We start from the raw sequence: 17,923 nt of genomic DNA on the forward strand, positions 1-17,923 counted from the left end.
AGCTTCCCCTCACCAGCACCCCCAAGTCCTTCGCCTCAGGGCTGCCCCATCCACTCGCCCCATAGCTGTGCTTGTGTTTGTCCCAAGCCAGGGGCAGGACCCTGCTGAACTTGATGTGGTTCATTCCTTCCGGTCACAGCTGTGTCTTCCCTTACCGTCTTCTCCCACCAAGCCTCCTATTTCCCCTCCGTGCCCATATGCCTGCTGATTAAGAAGCTGCTCCATCACTGAGCCAGCCAGGGCACAGGCTTCTGAGCACTCTGGCCAGCATCCCTACCCACAGGCCAAGAGGTCTGGTGTAAGGGCAGAGGAGAAGGGGCTCTGTCCCGGCTCCCCCTCACCATGGTTGACATTGAAGGCGCTCACCCCAAATAAGATACAGAGGTCACATCTGCACTATAGAATATATTATAAATTATACCATGCATCCATTAACAAAATATACAAAGCCAACAGAGAGATCTCTATCTTAAGCCTGAGCATTCATTGTCTAAACCCTACTAAAAATTAACATATGGAAAAACAGCATTTCACACTTCATATTTCACACTTCACTCTGCCATGAAATGCTCCTCCCCAAATGCTGTAGTGCTTCATTCATTTACAGAACACTTCAACAGGCCAAGTATGAAGGTACACACATAAAGAGCACACGTCCTGCTGGGCACTCCAGATCAAAGCAGATAATCACTCCATGCTCCAAAACATCATCAGCTACTGCTCTTCCTCCACATCCTTCCTCCTCCTCATTCTTGAGTAGGCAGCAAACAGTATGCATAAGTGCAGGTGAGAAAAACACCAGTAGTTCCAAGTTACAGAATGATCTTTACCTGGTCCCAGCAGACAGTTGTACTGGTGTACAGAGATGGGAAACACTGCAAAATAGTTCTACTGTATTTCAAAATAAACATTTAAGAGTATCTCCCCCACAATCTATAAAAATAGGTTTAAAACAAAAATGGTATGATACATTTTATTTTCTTCACTTATTTTAATCATCTCTTATGTCTAAGGGTATTATGTCTTTTAAAAACTTACTACTACTGATCACCTGGCCAGCCACAATCCTGATCGTGCTTCAGCTACAGTGTGACACAACAAGAACATCTTGATTGGAAGTAGCAGTAATATAAAGTAGTTTAGGATCAATATTTTTTTTCTGCAGCAAGGAAAAGTCTGCTTGAAAGCAAGAACGTAGCCAGCACTGCTGTCACCTCCAGAGGGACCAGACTGAGGAGTTACCTCCAGGTACACCACTGCACAGCAGTGTATACTGCTGGTCTCCTGTGCTGCTTCAGAATCAAACCTCTCAACACATTTAGAAGAGGTCCAAATTAAATACGGGCATTTAAACCAAAATCTTGTGAGCACAACGGATCCTACAGACACATCTGTGGAAACACAGGAGCACCTAGAACCACCACAGGATACCACACCCATAAAACTGCTTCGGTTAATGCCTTGTTCCAACTGAAACACAAGTCACGCAGTCCCTGCCTCAAGCACTCTTCCCGTTCCTAAACGTCACCAGAATTTGTACTCCAGTTCAGCTCTGGGTTTCTACACTTTCCTCAATTCTTCTATGCGGTATTAAACATGAGAGGTTTGCATTACCCTGAAAGAAAGACTTAACATTTCTACAACAAGCCTGTAAAAGATTCTTCCAAAGGCCTTTCCTTCCCTCACATTCTACTTTAACAAAACATTTTATGTAAGCTATATTTTCCCCTAAGAGATATGCTTTGTGCTATCAGTACTAGAGCTGGTTCTATTGCTGCTGGTAAATTCACTCTCCTGCTTCATGCTGCTACATTCTGGTATTCTTAGTTTAAGAGTGATTCCACTTTCAGACTTTTCAGAAGTTGTTTGATGCTTTAAGATGGCTTTTGTGTCTGAGCAACCTTGTTCTCTAGAAATCATTTGTAAGGTTTAAGTCTGTCACATTACTATCATGCACTGGACAAATCAATTACTACATCATATCAGAAGGAACAACTTGCTAGTTGTGGGCATCTCTTGTAAATTAGGCAAGACTACTTTGTACAGCAGCGTTTTACATTGGTTGCTAGTCCAAAGCTTGTTAAAAGTCAACAAAACAAGTTTCCAGCTGCCTAAACGAAAAACATCTTACATGTGGTAAGAGGGGAAGTTCTCATCCAGGTGGAAGTTTAAGGAATTCTACAGGGTTCCCTGATAGAAGGATTTGGTATGAAATTAGAGACTTACAAAGCTACTCATGAGGTCTAACTGTGAGGTCCAAATCAAAGGTGAAATTCTGGTCTCCAATTCTTAAGATGCTGTGACAAGCACTGTTTGACATTTCCATGAGAAAAACAAAAAGTCAAAAGCTCAAAGAAAAGCCAAAGTTGTAGTCACAGCTCCAAAGAGAACACAGCTGAGGCACAGCCTGCTACTGCTGGGGTGTTCTGGGAGAGTTTATCCAATGAAGAAGACTCTTCCCTCCACCAGGAAGGTTCAGCACCTACCACTGTACCAGTCACTGTTTCCAAGCTGAAGCAATTCAGTTACCACTTGAACCATGTTATTGTTATGTTTCTTCAGCAGTCGGAGGTTTAACTGCCTGTCACAGAACCCCATCTCACACAGACTGGAAAGAAGAGTGGCAGTTTGCTCTTCTGTAGCTGCAGAGTGCTGGAAACAAAAGGCAGATAAGCTATACAAAGAGTTTTTCCCATTTGAAGCATTATTCTGGAATATAATTAAAGCACAGAGATCCTTTTGTCCACAATTAAGCTGTTGATATTCACTGTTTACTTGCAAAAACGTGAATTACTACTCTTCCATGAGGCTGCAAGAGACATGTCCCCATAGTATGGATTTCCCTGCCTCCTCATGAAGCAGCATATTTCAAAAGGATGCCACTGAGCTGAACATTCTACTGTTGCATGAAGTCCTATATACAATCTCAATACATGTATGAAACATACACCTATAAGTTTAAGGTTGGCATTCTATGAAACTCCCCTAGCATACAGGAAAGATATTTACCTGTTCTATAGTGGGTGGTCCAGCAAACAATGCTTTGTAGGCAGAAGCAGCAACCGACAAAGCACCTTTAACAAGTTCTCCTGCAATGCTGCTTCCTTGAGGGTATCTGCAGAGAAAGAAATCAGCCATTACTTCAGGGTCAATAAAGTATGTGTTTCATGTGAAATGCAAGGCTCTTCCCCGTTGATGTGCCAATGGAGACTTAGTTCTTGGGGAGAGAAAAAACCTATGATCCAGAGGAATTACTGCTGTCTGGGGACTAACCTATATGACACATCCGTTCAGGTCAGAGTAGCTTCAAGTTACTTAATATGCCGCTCAGTGTTTTCTCTTACTCTTCCAGTGTCAGTATCTTCAGGCGCCTAACGGAGGTGACTTATAAAAATCTCCATTTTAAGAATCCCAAGATAGTCAACAAAAAATCCAGACTTCTAGAACAGTTCAGTCTGACCTCTTCATACGCTTCTACCTGCCACCTCTACATCCTTTACCCTCGTGTCTAAGTAGACACCAAGATCTTACGCCAATACAGTATTCTGCAATTCAGCATAAGCTTCCTTAAAGAAGTGAGGCCTTTCTGGAAAACACTAAGTGAAACCAGTATTTTTAACTAGGTGCCTAATTTAGCAAATTTAACAGTTCTTAGTTTAGAACAGTATGTGTGAAGTCACAGCTTCATTACCTTGGGTATTCAGAGCACTTCCGTTTACTAGCTAGAAATCCAGAAGATCCTGGTCCATGACTGTCTTCACCACTGGGTTCTGGAAGAGGAAGAAGCAAGTATCATTATCAACATGTCCAGTAAGTGTGAAGCCGAAGAGACACAATATGCAGATAAATGGAAAGGAGTGGTATTCAATCCAAAATTAACACTTTCTACATTTAGTTTTCCAGATTCTAACTGAATTCTCACTGCAGTCAAAACAAGCAAAAGTTTCAGAAGTCACTTGGCTGTTAAGTCGTGGGTGTTTACTTCAACATGAGACAAACCTGAGCTCTCAGTGACTGTAACAGCAGCTTAAATATACAGCTCATTAGTTCCAGAGCAAGCTAATTTTCCAGGTATCTACAAAACACTTCCAAGTCCCATCCTACCATTTCTTTCCATTTCTTCACTGAGCCACAAACCCAATTCTTTCTTTATTCAAATCTTCTACATAGTAAATTTTCAGCAGCCAGAGGAAAAAAACAAACCTCAATCATTACTTGGTAGATTTTGCTCTCAAAAATAACAAGGTACCCAATGCAATACTTGGCATAAGGAATAGGTGATAACAATAGGATGCATCCTTCATAAAAGCACTGTCAGTACCTTCTCTTATTTGATTATGAGTGGAGGAGAGATTCTCTGAAGCTGGTAGGTTTAGTTCTTGGAAGATATGATCCTGAGGAGATGCAAGATTCCTGAGAACATAAGGCAAAAAAAACACCCTGCTTTTACTACTTTCATTCTACATGTAGACAGGCAGATAAGTCAAGATCAACAGACGAAAGAAGTTTCCCATGCCTCTTGCACCCCCCTCAGCAGTGAGTACAGGCTATGTAAAAAGATGCAGGATTTATCTCCAGTGCGAGATAAAAATGTTTGTTACAACTATTTCTGTTTGGACACTCAAGCACAACACCTGCAGACTCTACAGCAACATTAATGTAACCATTTTGTTCCTGTCTGAGAAGCATACCTTTGTGTCTGGGTTGAGGTGTCTGCAGCCTCTGGGGTTAACGGTTCGGCGGCCAGTGTTTGTGAGGTTGTCAACATATCAGTGACACTGTGGACCTTTGTCTGGCTTCCCCCTTCTGGGTTCTCTGCTCCTGTTTCAGGTTCTCCTGTCTTCTCCAAACTGGGCTGGGAAAGAGCTGAACTGTACATAGACTCCCCTAAAGGACGGCTGGTGTCAAAGCACTCAGGGAGAATAATGATATAATCCTCTGATGAAGCAGAGGAGCCCTGACTTTGAACATCATCCTTATCTTCAACATCATTGGAATTGCCAGTATCACTACAGGGACCTGCTCTCTCATCAGGTAGTGGTAGGTCCCCTAACAGAGGAAAAAAAAAAGATAAAGAAGGAAAGTAGAATATTAACAAGTGTCTGTTTTGTATGGCTAGCACAAGGTCAGTATTGTCTTGGAAATTTCACTGATTTTTTTAAGCAGCAGTTAAACCAGCTGCTTGTACCAAGTACTGACACCCATTTCCTGATGTCCTAGAACAGCATCAGATGGTTTTAGATCTCATTCTCTTTTGTTTAGCCCTTTTTACAGCTTTATCTTGAAAATCAAACCTGTTTTACTTACCACAGTCATTTTCCGTTATTGCCTCCGACTGATGAATCTTTGCTTCCTTTTTGAAAGTGGAATTAGCTTTGATCCCAGAAGATTCTTCATTTATTGTACTACAACTGAAGGTGTCTTGCAGAGTTTGTGAAGAGTCTAATAAAACAAGCAAGAAAAGCAAAGCAGTATCACCACCTGCAGAGCAGAGCCATTTGCAGCCAATAGCTGACTGCACAACAGTAAAGCCACAGAAGGCAGCAGAGACAGAACTTACTCTGGAGAACTTTCTTCTTTTGGGGGGGCTTATGGTCAGGTGCAGCATCCAGGGTTAGGGAACGAATGACAGTTTCACACACAAACTGAGTCCCACTCATGTCTTCCTCCCCTTCCTCCTGATTCAATGGATGTTCAGCTTTTGCTTTCACCAGACAAGTACCTGCAGGAAAGCAGGCTTCCCTCACTCCTTCCACAGGGAAACAAGAAGTTATTCTAATACCACTTCAAGGAAATGTTAAGTGCAAGGAGGATTTTTTAGGCTCAGCAAGGCTAACACTGACCCTGTGTTAGTGCTTTTCAGAAACTGAAAGATTTTGGAATTCAGTTCGAGTTGAATGTGACAGTGATTGGGAAGCATGGGGGCTACACCCAGCATGTTTGAGTATAACCTACTCTATACAGGGCAAACTACTCATTCTCCCAACAATTCTAGTGGTTAAACAAGTGAAGGGAAACATTTGTATTTCTGAATTCTGCATGTATTATGCTCCAACTTCTACAATCAGAGAACAGCATCAAACCACATGTTTATAAGGCAAACAACTGCTTTGGTTTTCCACAGAAGACAGGAGTTGGAGCTCCCTTTAGACACTGTCTGCTGACTGCACACAAGTGACAATATCCTCCTCCCCTCACGCCCAAGCTCCCCGTGACTCCTGCTTACCAGGCACTGGTTTAAATCCACTCCCCTCGTTCTCCTCCTCTATCTGACCTAAACCAGGCTTCTCCACCAAGGGGCTATCATGTGGCAAAGGGGACATGCAGGGAGTCATGTCTGAAAAACAAAAGTAGCAAAGAGAGTAGGAACCTTCCTTCCTCCAGGTGGCAACCTTACAAGAAGCGATCTTCTTCCAAGACAGAAGAAACTCAGTTATCTTACACAAGATCAGTTAGTGAAGTTAATCACTAACTTTGCAGTACACCAGCACTAGGTGAGCAAAGAAAACAGCCTTCAAGTTCTGGACTCTTACGGTCTTGGGACTGTGAAGCTGAAAATAAGCCAAGACTGAAAACTACAAAGCATAAACTGTCTGTGCTAGATAGCACACAGACTATGAGAACCTTACCAACAGGAGTATTGTGTGGCACTCGCTCCAACTCCTGCACAATGTTAATGTCCAACAGCTCAAAGGATAACAAGTCCTATGAAAAGAAACACCAGAGTTCTCATCAGCAAACCCCGAATGAAATCCTACACTGTACTTCCCAGCACCAAATCCCATTAACTTACAAAGAACTCACTTTGTTACTCAGCATGATCTCCAGACAGAGGCAGTTTTCCCACAACATCCACATCACAGAATGTGGCAAGCAACCGAAGGGAGCAAGAGGCCCCTCCCTTGTCAGGGGCCAGAGAAAGACCCCACTGACACTTAAGTCTGTCCCTTCCACACAGTGACAGTCCCAAATACCAAGCTAAGAAAGTAGCTCTGCAATAGCAAACGCAATATACACTTCCTGAAAATACAGTGGCTCTTTCAGATTTCAGAAGGCTTTTGTTCTTACAGACATTTATATACCTAGAGATTAAGCCAAAGGTGCTTTGCTTTATCTCTATGCGTATTTAAGCACTTTACCTGCGCAGTGAGGAGGTCAACAGATGGGATATAAAATTCTCTCTCACTTGGGAGATTTTTGACCTTTAAAGGAATAGTTGGCAGAGGTATTTCAACCTGCTCCATGATATCACCCATTACTTGAGCACCTGCTTCTGTCTTAAAGGAAACATCCTGCAAAAGGAAAAAACAGTGATGTCCCAGAAGCACCTCATGCAGCAGATAAAGCAAGTTACATGAAACATAAAGCCTGAATTTTGTGTGTAAGAACACAAGTAACTTGAAAGATATTTTAATCAACATTTTAGAGCCAAGAGAACAACATCTAACATAAAGAGAATTCTGCAGTGTTTCAGTTCAGTCAAAGGACTGGACAAGTATCTGCAACAGACTGATAACTAATCACATGCCTGTCAAAAAGAACTTTACACAGAAGTTCTGCTTCTTTTCTATTAAAGATACAAGTTAGAAGCAAACAGCTAAAAGAATTCCATGGAAATCAATATAGCTAGGAACACTATGCCACTGCACTAAACAAGACATGTTGCTCCTTCTCCTAGAGAAGGAACCACAATCCAGAACCACCCCAAACACCTGATGAGCTACTTGCCTTTTTGGTGCTGGTAGCTTTAGCTTTCTGGCAGGAGTCAGGATCCTTTCCATTGCTTTCTAGAAATTCAGCAGCTGGGGAAGGATCCACAACAATACTGCACCAGATCCTGGGCCCAAACTGTTCTCCTCTGTGTGACAATCTCCAGTGAGAAGTGTAAGTTCCTTCTATATTAGGAGCTACGAACTCAACTGAAACAGTTCCTACTTGTCCTGAGGGAAGGGATGGCACCAACACGTCTTTCTTTTCAGAAGATGCCAAAGTCAGGTTTCCCCACATCAGCTTCAACTGAAACATACAATAGGAAAAGCAAAAGTTAACTTCACAAACTTCTCTACATACTGAGCAGGAAGGAGCACTCAAAGTTTCTCTTCTGAAAGACCTTGCAGATACCAGCATGGAGAAGAGAGGCTGCTAGTAAACATTCTCACATTAGTCACTATCACCACAAAGTAAGATTATAGCCCTATTTTTCAACATGAATGCCCTCACTCACAGAAGAAAGGCTTTTTGAAGTCAGAAAAGCAACGCATGTTGTAAACAAGGCTGAAGTGTAACATAACAGCACTGGAAGGCATGTTCAGGGATGTTAATTGCTTTCCTCCTGTAGTCTGCAGTTGTAAAGAGTACCCAGACAGCTTTTCATCTCACAATTTCTACCTTGTGAGTTAAGAAGCCTAATGAAATCCTAAACAGGCTCTGACAGAGAATTCAAATTCCTAATGCATGCAAATACTACCTTCAAGAACTATTTTAGTGTGTAGAAGTAATAGCAAAAGCAGGATACCTTTGTGTCTGAGCTCCATTCCACACTGCCAGTATTCTTCATTCGCCAGTGTTTGATAAACTTTGTTCCTGGTTTCAAGCGAGTCCCATCTGGCAAATTCTCATCCACAAATACTGCACTTAGTGTTGGGACAACTGCTTGGAAGGGTTGAATAGGACTCCTGGGATTGGGGGAAGAAACAAACAGAAAATACACCAAAAACCCACCCAAATTGAGAAAGCCATTCAGCTATTCACTGGCTAAGAACAGAGGAGGCCATTTAGCTCAACTCCTCCTGCTATCTCTAGAAGTGTTGTCAATTCTGACATTGCAGCTACTGTTTTCAGCTGAAGTCTAAACACAGTTTTACAGCTGTACATTCCTAAAACTAACGGGGATAGGAAACGTAAAAGCTGCTCATGAGCCCCAGCCTAAGACCACAGAACAAGAAACTAAGAGTACTGCACATGAGCACACACCATGTACTTTAATCCAAAGACGATACAGCAGGAAGATAGACTGACAGTAACATTCCTTTACACCATATGCACATGCCTGGGATATATGTATTCCCAGGCACTCCCTTTGCTCCTTGGTCTGTATCAATATGTATGTTTCTGGGAATAACCACCAGTTGGGCTTTTAATTCTCCTACTCTCCTCCCAGGTAAAACCAGTAAGAACACTTCACCTTGCCAATTCCACCGAGACAAAATTCTCACAGGGTCCACTGACAAATAACACTTTCACATAAGCTCCTGCTGTTACTTTAAATTGGTCTCATCACAAAAGCTCAGGCAGCACAACTAAGAAATGCTCAGCTAACAACATCTCTTACAGGAAGGTGTTGGGTTGGAGACTCTCAGATTTCAGAGTAGGTGAGCCACTCGTTTCCAGTACATGGACAGAGTTCCACAGATGAATCTTCCTATGCAATTTGAGCTGCTTTTTCAGCTCTCGGACCTCTGCTTTTCGCTGTTTCTTCTCTGCTCGTAATCTTTGCTTTTCTGCCTTCAGAAATCTTTTGTCCATCTGTTTCTGGAGCCTGCAGAGAGAATAAGCCACGTTGTTACAATACATTAAGCTGATTAGAATTCAGCTCTAGCCAACACAGCTTTAGTCTCCAAGGGAACACTTCAGGAAATGCCTCATACTTCTAGACTGGATACCAGATGATTTTAAAAGAACATCTTCATAGTTGCTTGTGAAGATATTTTGAATGGCTTCAGTGAAAGAACAAATTTGAAGGCAGATTAGAGTATGCTCAAAGAAAAAGCAAGCTCTCAGAGTTTGCTGCCCACCTATGACAACACTCTGTCTTTTCTACTTCGTTATTAAAAATGCTGTAAGATTCATGACTTAGGCCACTTGTAAGTCTACAGCTATTTTCTGCTACTCACAATGAAGTCCAAGTACAATTTCCATTTCTCATTATCACTAAATCTACACTAAAAGCTGAACATCAACCGCACTTTGATATCAAGATAAACCTGTCAGGTATTGAGAGGAGCCACCATTTACCTAACTTGCTCCAGAGTAGTAGGCAGGCGAGGGGAGAACTCTGCAAGGCTGTAATTCTCAGCAACACATAGCACAGGTCTTCGCAGCTTCAGCAAGACATGATTAGGATCATGTGCATATGTTCCTGCTTCACACTGTTCACAGATATTGTAGGCTGGGCAAAGGCTGCAAAGCAGAAGATGCAGAAGGTTACCAAGAAGCAAAGAATTAATGCACAGAAAAAGACACTGAAGGATAATTAAGCCTTAAATTTCTGCAGAGCAACAATTCTGTAACATGCTACCATTGGAAGCAGTGCCTGAGGGAAACAGAAGCTGGTTTTCTCACTTATACATCAATATTTGGAGCCATCTGGAATACATAGATCTCTCTTCCTGGCAAAACTGCAACATAGCTCCCACTTCCTTCTTCAATACACATTGAAAAAAAAAATAGAAATCAATGTTTCCTTTAGCACAAGTGATTAACAATTGTTGCTATGAAGGATAAAACATTCTACTGAAATTCAATGTCAGAAACAGCATCATATTTCTGAAAAGAGAGAATAAGTCAACCGAAGCATTCAGGGATGCAAAGCAGATTGGTCCTGCAGGACTGGTAAAAAACAGACTGGCATTTCCTGCCACCAAGGAAAACAAACATCCAAAGAAAACCTCCTACTGGCATTCCATTCACTGCTGCTGCCTAGTCCTAAAGTGCTGACCTCTACAGCAACTGCCTCATTCAAATAAAACCCTCACTTCTGACACCTCACTTAAGACACTTGTCAGAATCTATTTCATGGTATTAAACTGACAACAGTGAGATCATTAACGAGAGACATGACCTGCCTTAGCTTCACTGAGTGACGGAACTAGCAGACTATTGTACAGTGGTGGATCCAAGTTTTGCCCTTTTTTGTTTGCTTTTCTGTTTAGTTAACTGAACAGAACATTTTCCTTACCATCACTGCATGTTATATGCAAAAAAGGTAATGAGTGTTTGAGAATATAGCACGTGTTATTAAAGTTCTCTCATTGTTTTAAAGATCACATTTTCTCAAAACAGTATTAATCTTGTTCTTATGCAGATAAGGTCTAGTCACAACAGAGCACATAAGCTCTTTGAGACACATATTACACAATATGAGATGTACAGCATGCTGCAGCTTAGAAAGCTAGAGATCTACAACAGCAAGGCAGCTTCTCGGTCTCACTCCCATGTCAGGTTTCCCACACTCCCATCTCTCATCATATTCTACCTGCACTGGTAACGAACTCCGACGATCCGGGCCTGGCAGTTGCAGCAGGAGATGAGCCAGTCACACTGGTTGCCATCCTCTGACTGGCTCTCTGACACTGGGGGTTCTGCTGTAATAGTGCTCTCTGGAAAGTCTGGAAGCTGATTCTGCTGAGCAAGCTTCTCATACAGCTTCTGCTCCAGCTTCTCAACAGTTTCCTTAACGACTTGTTCCCTAAACTGGAAACCAAGTAGTCAGGAATAAAACCCACCTACGCAGCTTCAAAAGTTAGATTACACTGTCCCAAGTCTTCCAATACATAAACCATAAAGCAGCTCATAATCCACTTCCCATCCCCCCAGCACATTCCAGATGAAATTAAACAAGCATCACATTCCTCAAAGGGGATCTGGGTTTTAGAAAATACCAGCTCAGGGCTTTTAACAAGAAAAATTCAGAAATCCTATACTGCTGCTGACAACATTCAGGTTCTTCCATAGCTTCACACAAAGGGAAAGAAACCAACTGCTGAGGCATTAACCCCAACAAACCCCTCTGGAGTCACTAGCATTAGGCCTGGTCCACCAGGGATGTTTTAAATACAGCCACTAAGTCCCCCATCTTTTGTTTGTATGAAAAGGTGGCAAAGGAAGGGAGACTGAGAAAAAAGCTTAAATAAAAATGCACATACTATTGTATACTGCACCTTTTAGTTTCAAGAACTCACTGGCTAATTTATTCTAAGCATTCACACCTAACTGTCTCTCAGTTATGATTATTGGCCGTTCAAAACAAGTTAACACCCACAATTTATTAACCTATAGGGTATATTCAATGGTCTCCTCAAAGTATTTTCTTAAACTGAACAATCAAGAAAAGCAAGGTCATCAAAAGCTCTACTCCAAGTTTAGGAACTAAGTATCATCCTCCTGAAACTGGTCAAACCAGAGCATCCAACAGCAACACTGTATTTCACGCTCTCTCATCACAAGTGAGGCTCCTATAGCTACCAGGAGCACAACAAGGATTCTATCATGGGAGCTACTTTTAAACCTGCACTCAAACCCATCAAGTGCATAAACCAAACAATCCACTCTGCACAAGAAGTGGCACATAAACTCTTTTTAAGGTAACAGCTACACTGTACAGCCATATAGACATTTCCCTTCCATTTATCACAAAAGCAAAAGGATTAAATGCCTAAATGCCCTTTAAGATTCCTAGTCACAAGTGCTGAGAGCAAGTGTGATCAGATGAATAGAGTCTGCCATCACAGGGATCTTTTCTACCCACAGCCTCTTATGTATTCCTTTAAGAATACTAAATTCATGAGAAAATACACTTACTGTTTCCAGGTAGCTAGTAAACCATTCTGGAGGTTTTTCATTTGTTCTTCCTGTTCTACTGTGATTTAAATTTCGCTGGGGAAAGAAAACCCACAAAAATAATTCACCAACCTCAAGCATACAAAGCTGCAAAACCCCTCACCCCAGCAAGTTGAACACTTGGGAACAGCTCTTACGTGGCTTTAGAAAAAAAAAGAGATCTCAAGTTATTTGGAAAACAGTGGGAAAGCAACACAACAACCCCCTGACATTCTCCTGAGAGATTTCTGCATTGTTAGCATTTAAGTGTAATTCTGCATCAATGCCAAAGAAACCAAGTCAAGCAGAAGTTACCAGATGGCAATCAGGCTTCAGGAGACCAATTGCTTTGTTTATCAAAACACTTACGAATGGTCAACATGAAAGCAGCTGTATTTCTAAATGCAGCATCAAAATATCTTGAAGACACTCACTTTCCCAAGCTACAATGGGTGCAGCTAGCTGAAAATGAAGACCAGCTTCCAATCTCAGATTTCATGCATGGGTAAAGATGACAATCAGCCTATAAAGTGACTTACACTTATGAGTTCTTTGTTGTAATGCATACATAATTCAGCTCTGCCTCCTACCTGAGCTGCCAGCTCTTCATTTTTTAAGTCTTCCTCTAACCCCTGACCCAGCACAGAATAGTGCAAAGGAAGGTTCTTCTCATCTTTAAGGGGTGCCAACTTTTCTGTTCCAGTTTTCCCATGTGGTTGCAGAGAACAAGAATATGAAGCTCCTCTCAGAGAAGAGTTTTCTTCATACACATTCATCTGAAGCTGATTTCCTTGTTTAACTGCAATCTAAATAAACAGTATAGAAAAATCACCATATTTACTGCACTTACAACCAACACAGAAAATCCTGTAAAATACAGCACCACACTACACTGAAGAGGTTGGTGAAAGACTGACACCCAAACCAAAGGAAAATCCAGTGAAATGCCAAGGCCCAGTCAGCTATGTTTGATATTCTGTTCTGCTTTTCTTAAAGGCTACCAATATGCTTATTAAAAAGTTGATTATAAGCAAAAGGAGGAAAATGCAGATATTACTGCAGGAATTTTTCACTCTACAATAAAGCTGCTCAGATGAGAAATAAACAACAGACATTCTACCCTGGAGCTTACAGCAAGCTGTAATTTATGCTTATTTTGAAATTATTAGCAGATTTGAGGAAAGAGCTGAAAGCATTAACACAGCACAGCTGACATGTAAAGGAAAGTGATTCGTCTCTGTAAAATTAACCAATTCCAATTGCAGAAGGATGAATATGTTGGAAACCAAAATCCAAAGAGTCAAAGAAAGCATTTACCTTCAGAGCTTCCTCATATTCCTCTAAAAAAAAAAAAAAAAAAAGGAAAGAAATGTGAATTTTCCCTGTCTCAAGCAGCATAGAAGCTTAGCACACAGTATTTTGGGACCCCTACATTAAGGAGCACCTCCCATACCTTGCGTAAACCCTTCTACTAGTGCTACTGGAAGCTGTACATACAGCAACAAGCAAACATATTCTAACAGCCAAGAGATTTTACATTCCATTAATTCAGTCATTTCCAATTTGGTCCTACGGATTGAAACCTCCTTCCCTCAGGAAGGATTTGATGCCCAAGCATACACATAACCTAGAAATCAAAGAGGAAGCCTTCTCAACTGCTTCTCCAGAAACATCAACAACAGCTGGGGTCTGGGTACCAATTTCACTCCAGTAAAGTAGCAGCTCACCTTTGCTGTTCACAGAGACCTGCAAAGAGAAATAACAGTAATAGACATGAATGTATTTCTACAATTCTCTGAACATTAACATGCTTTCTGAACAAATGTACCCACTCCTTCAGGTATTTGTTACTGCTGCCACCTTTAACCATTCCTCAACGTTGTGGTGCTCTGGAGCAGAGCATGTTCTTCATTAGATCTGTGCACTAAGAAAGGGTTCTGCACCTACTAGCAGCCAGAATAAGCATGATCTCACCTACTGGCAGTAAGCTGGCACTGGTACTGCTATACAAGTAACAGAGAGGGGGGACCCAGTTACTTTTAATGCCCAGCTGTAAAGTGTTTCATGATTTAGATACAAGCCCAACCCATCATCTACAGGTGCTCATTTATCCATTCTGCACACAGAAGTTACTAATACAAGAAGCTATTTAATCACTACAGCATTGTATGATTCACCCTATTGGTATTTTAAAAACACTTTTAACAGATGCATCTATATCCTTATAGAGATACAGGCTGGAAAACAAGGGGACCACCTTTCCCTGAAGTGTTTCTGGAAGCATCTTAACATTTCCCCTTTGGGGAAAAAGAAATAAAAACACAGATCCCATCTCTGCAATTTAGCAGAGCTGCAAACCAAGCAATGGAACACAGAGTTTACAACAGTTACATTCTGTTCCAGAGCTACATTCTTCTTTAGATAACCAGAAAGAATATGAAAGGGTGAGGTTATGCCAAGCAGGAAGTTACTCAACAGAGACAACCAGAAGTAACCAATTTGTTTTCTGAGTCAGTAATCTGCTTGGAGATTACAGTATTTGCATAAAACAAGCAGAGGATTTGAGTACACCAGATCACCGAGCTGAACATATGCTCATGACGGGGGACCTACATTTTTCAGAGGCAAGAACAGACTGAAAAGACAGGGCTTTCTCATGGCTGTAAGCATCGTTACCACCACTTTATTCACGTCAAATGACAAAGAACAATTCCCCAACAGAAGCATTTCTCCTCAGAGCACCCAGAATCACTGGCTGTTTCTATGGATGGATGGGATGGAAAAAAGAAAGGCAGCAGCTTCTAAAAAAGCATTTTAAATAAGTATGCTACATTATGAGTGAAGCCACAAAGCTAACAGCTATTTTCTTATCAAAGGGGCAAAAAAACCCCCACCTCTGATGCATAAGATACATTCCTGAAGAACCCACTACAAATTATCAAGAGGCAGGAAGGTTCATGCCACTGCTGGGATGGTGGAGTGGAAGGTATTTTACCTCATCATTATCCTCATCAATGTATTTGATCTGAATGTTGTCCAGGTCAAATGAAACTTTAACCTGTAAGGAAAAAGGAGGACAAAACCACAGTGAGACACAAAGAGATACGACTACAGGTGTTTTCAGTTAACCATGATTAAGGCTTTAACCCTCCAGACCTCCCTTCAGTTTCTCCATCAAAATAAACACTGTCCTACAAAACCCATTCTGGAGCTGAACAACTCCTCCCAAGGCCTCCAACCTTGACTAACTCCTATAATGAAAAGAAAAAGCTCTATTTCTTCCATGCTTCCCCCTTGCCAGTTAATGTTTACCCCCGGGACACGCTCAGGGTTAGGAGCTCAAGCATGCCAAAGGCACCTAAAGCCAGCAATCACCACATCCCAACTCTGACATTCCAAAGCACCAAGAGGGCAGCTCATAGAGGCGATCAGTCTCAAATGAGCCATAAACAAAGGCACTTTTCACCCCCCACCCCATGTCGAATAACAGCCTTGGTGGCTCACGTACATTTGGGTATCATTTACCTACCAAGTTGGGCTTTTCTCCATGGAAACTCTCTCTGAAAGCCTGATATATTTGAGACATGCTCTGCTAGCCTGGGCCTCACATAAGAACACCATCAGCCTTAGTAGGCAGCAGATAGTTGAGACCTACATAGCACTTCAAGGCCATAGCTATGTACATTCTGCAATGAACGTGCTACACACGGGTTCTTCCAGTGGTACAGCCCAAATTAATTTGGGAGTGCAGCAAGAGAAACAACTCAAGTTGTCAAGAAGAAATCATGGTCTGCATCTACACTGGCTAGTACCATAGACTGTTCCCTTGAAACTTAAAGTAAAACCAGAGATTGGGTTATCCCTTAGGAACAACAGGCATTCACTAATGTACTAAAACACAGGCAACAGTTTAGCAGATTCTATCTTGAAACAGTAATTCACACAGCAAAGTGCAGACACCCCCTGGTACCACCTTGGCTCCACGACAAACATTACTGTCAGGGAACACCACACCTTGCACAAACACACCCTCAATCTTAAGAGCAACGCTTTGCTTACAGAGCAATCTGCAAGCAGGGTTCTGACCAGCTCAGCCATTCCTGCAGGGTCTGTTTGCCAGCACTTCAGTGTTTAAGCCTGACCTACCACCTCTTCCAGACGAGTGAAATACAGCGAGTGAAGACGATGGGGCTCAAGGTTTGAATGAGTAATTCACAATGCAAGAACCACCTGCAAGGTACACTGGAACATATTAGCTACATGCCAAGAACTGAAAGAAAGAAAACAAAACACTGCCAAGATCTCTTAAGATGTAACTTTTCAAACTCTGCAGCTTCATTATAACCAAAGGAATCCTTATTACATCCTTATTATAAAGGAATCACAACCTCAGCCAATACAGGCCTTTTCACTAACACTACAAAGGAAACCAAACAGGACCTCTTCAAGATACCAAATACATGACACACAGACCTCCATAAGCAACTGTCTACACACACATGACCCAGTAACAGTTATTTCCAGATTAGCACACACAAGGCACCAGGAAGCAAGAAACCAAAAACCTGGCAGTGTCTCGGTACCCAGAGAGCAAAGATAACCCTCCGGAAACTGTTCTGTAAGTACCAGAAGGGTGTTATTTCACCAGATCTACTTCCATGAGGAAAAGAACGGGAGTAAGAAGACCAAATACAGGGGTACAATGCCAAGAATCCGTAACTGTGGAGAAGAGCACAGAGCTCGCAGGGAAAAAACAAGTGACCCGTAAAGAGCTTCACGCAAAAAAAAAGGCTTCAAAACACTCCCAAGTACGCAATAAATACAAAAGTTAACGTGAACGCCAAGAGCAAAACTGAGGCCGCAGCACAAAAAGCACCAGCCTGTGGAACGGGGAACATGGCCCCGGCAGCCGAGAGCGAAGGCGCTGGGACCCCGAAGCGGCGCGAACACCCGCAGCTCGCACGGCCGCGGCCCCGGGGCGCTCACCATGGCCTCCACGTCGGCCCACGTCGTGAGCGCCGGATCCGACACGAGGAAGCTGCGGGTGTCGCCGCGGCAGGTGACGCGGAGCTCCACCGGCGGCTCCATGCCGCGTTCCCCGGGCACCGAGCCGCACGCCGTCCGCCGGCCCGACGACCCTAACATGGCGACCCGAGCGCGGCCAGCCTCCCGCCCTCCGCGCCACGCTAATGGCTGTTTCTCCTGCCACTCATCCTCCTCGGCACTCTGATTGGCTGGTAGCGGAGAGAGGGCGGGGCCATGCGCTGCGGGACCACAACAACAAACAGACTCGGGGGGGGAGGACACGCACTTCCGAGGCGGCGCC

The 17,923-nt window shown here is 42.6% G+C and overlaps 1 protein-coding gene across 1 annotated transcript; it reads right to left on the reverse strand.

Annotated features, from left to right (window-relative positions):
- Positions 1–392: 392 nt before the first annotated feature.
- Positions 393–17,717, reverse strand: NBR1 (NBR1 autophagy cargo receptor). The gene is made up of 21 exons (XM_061477637.1): positions 17,584–17,717; positions 15,593–15,655; positions 14,325–14,343; positions 13,915–13,937; positions 13,188–13,403; positions 12,580–12,654; positions 11,255–11,472; positions 10,015–10,179; positions 9,332–9,538; positions 8,516–8,675; positions 7,729–8,016; positions 7,140–7,292; positions 6,630–6,705; positions 6,227–6,337; positions 5,561–5,749; positions 5,308–5,442; positions 4,692–5,049; positions 4,322–4,413; positions 3,692–3,770; positions 3,010–3,115; positions 393–2,652 (listed from the first exon to the last, which is right to left on the reverse strand). The coding sequence occupies exons 1-21, from the start codon at positions 17,683–17,685 to the stop codon at positions 2,476–2,478; spliced, it is 3,012 nt and encodes a 1,003-aa protein (XP_061333621.1). The 5' UTR covers positions 17,686–17,717; the 3' UTR covers positions 393–2,475.
- Between the last annotated feature and the right edge of the window lie 206 nt (positions 17,718–17,923).

This window comes from Pezoporus flaviventris, unplaced genomic scaffold (genome assembly GCF_033815535.1).
Source record: "Pezoporus flaviventris isolate CSIRO_AGI_PZ_B2104156 unplaced genomic scaffold, CSIRO_AGI_Pfla_v1 ptg000107l, whole genome shotgun sequence".
Taxonomy (NCBI): Eukaryota; Metazoa; Chordata; class Aves; order Psittaciformes; family Psittacidae; genus Pezoporus; species Pezoporus flaviventris.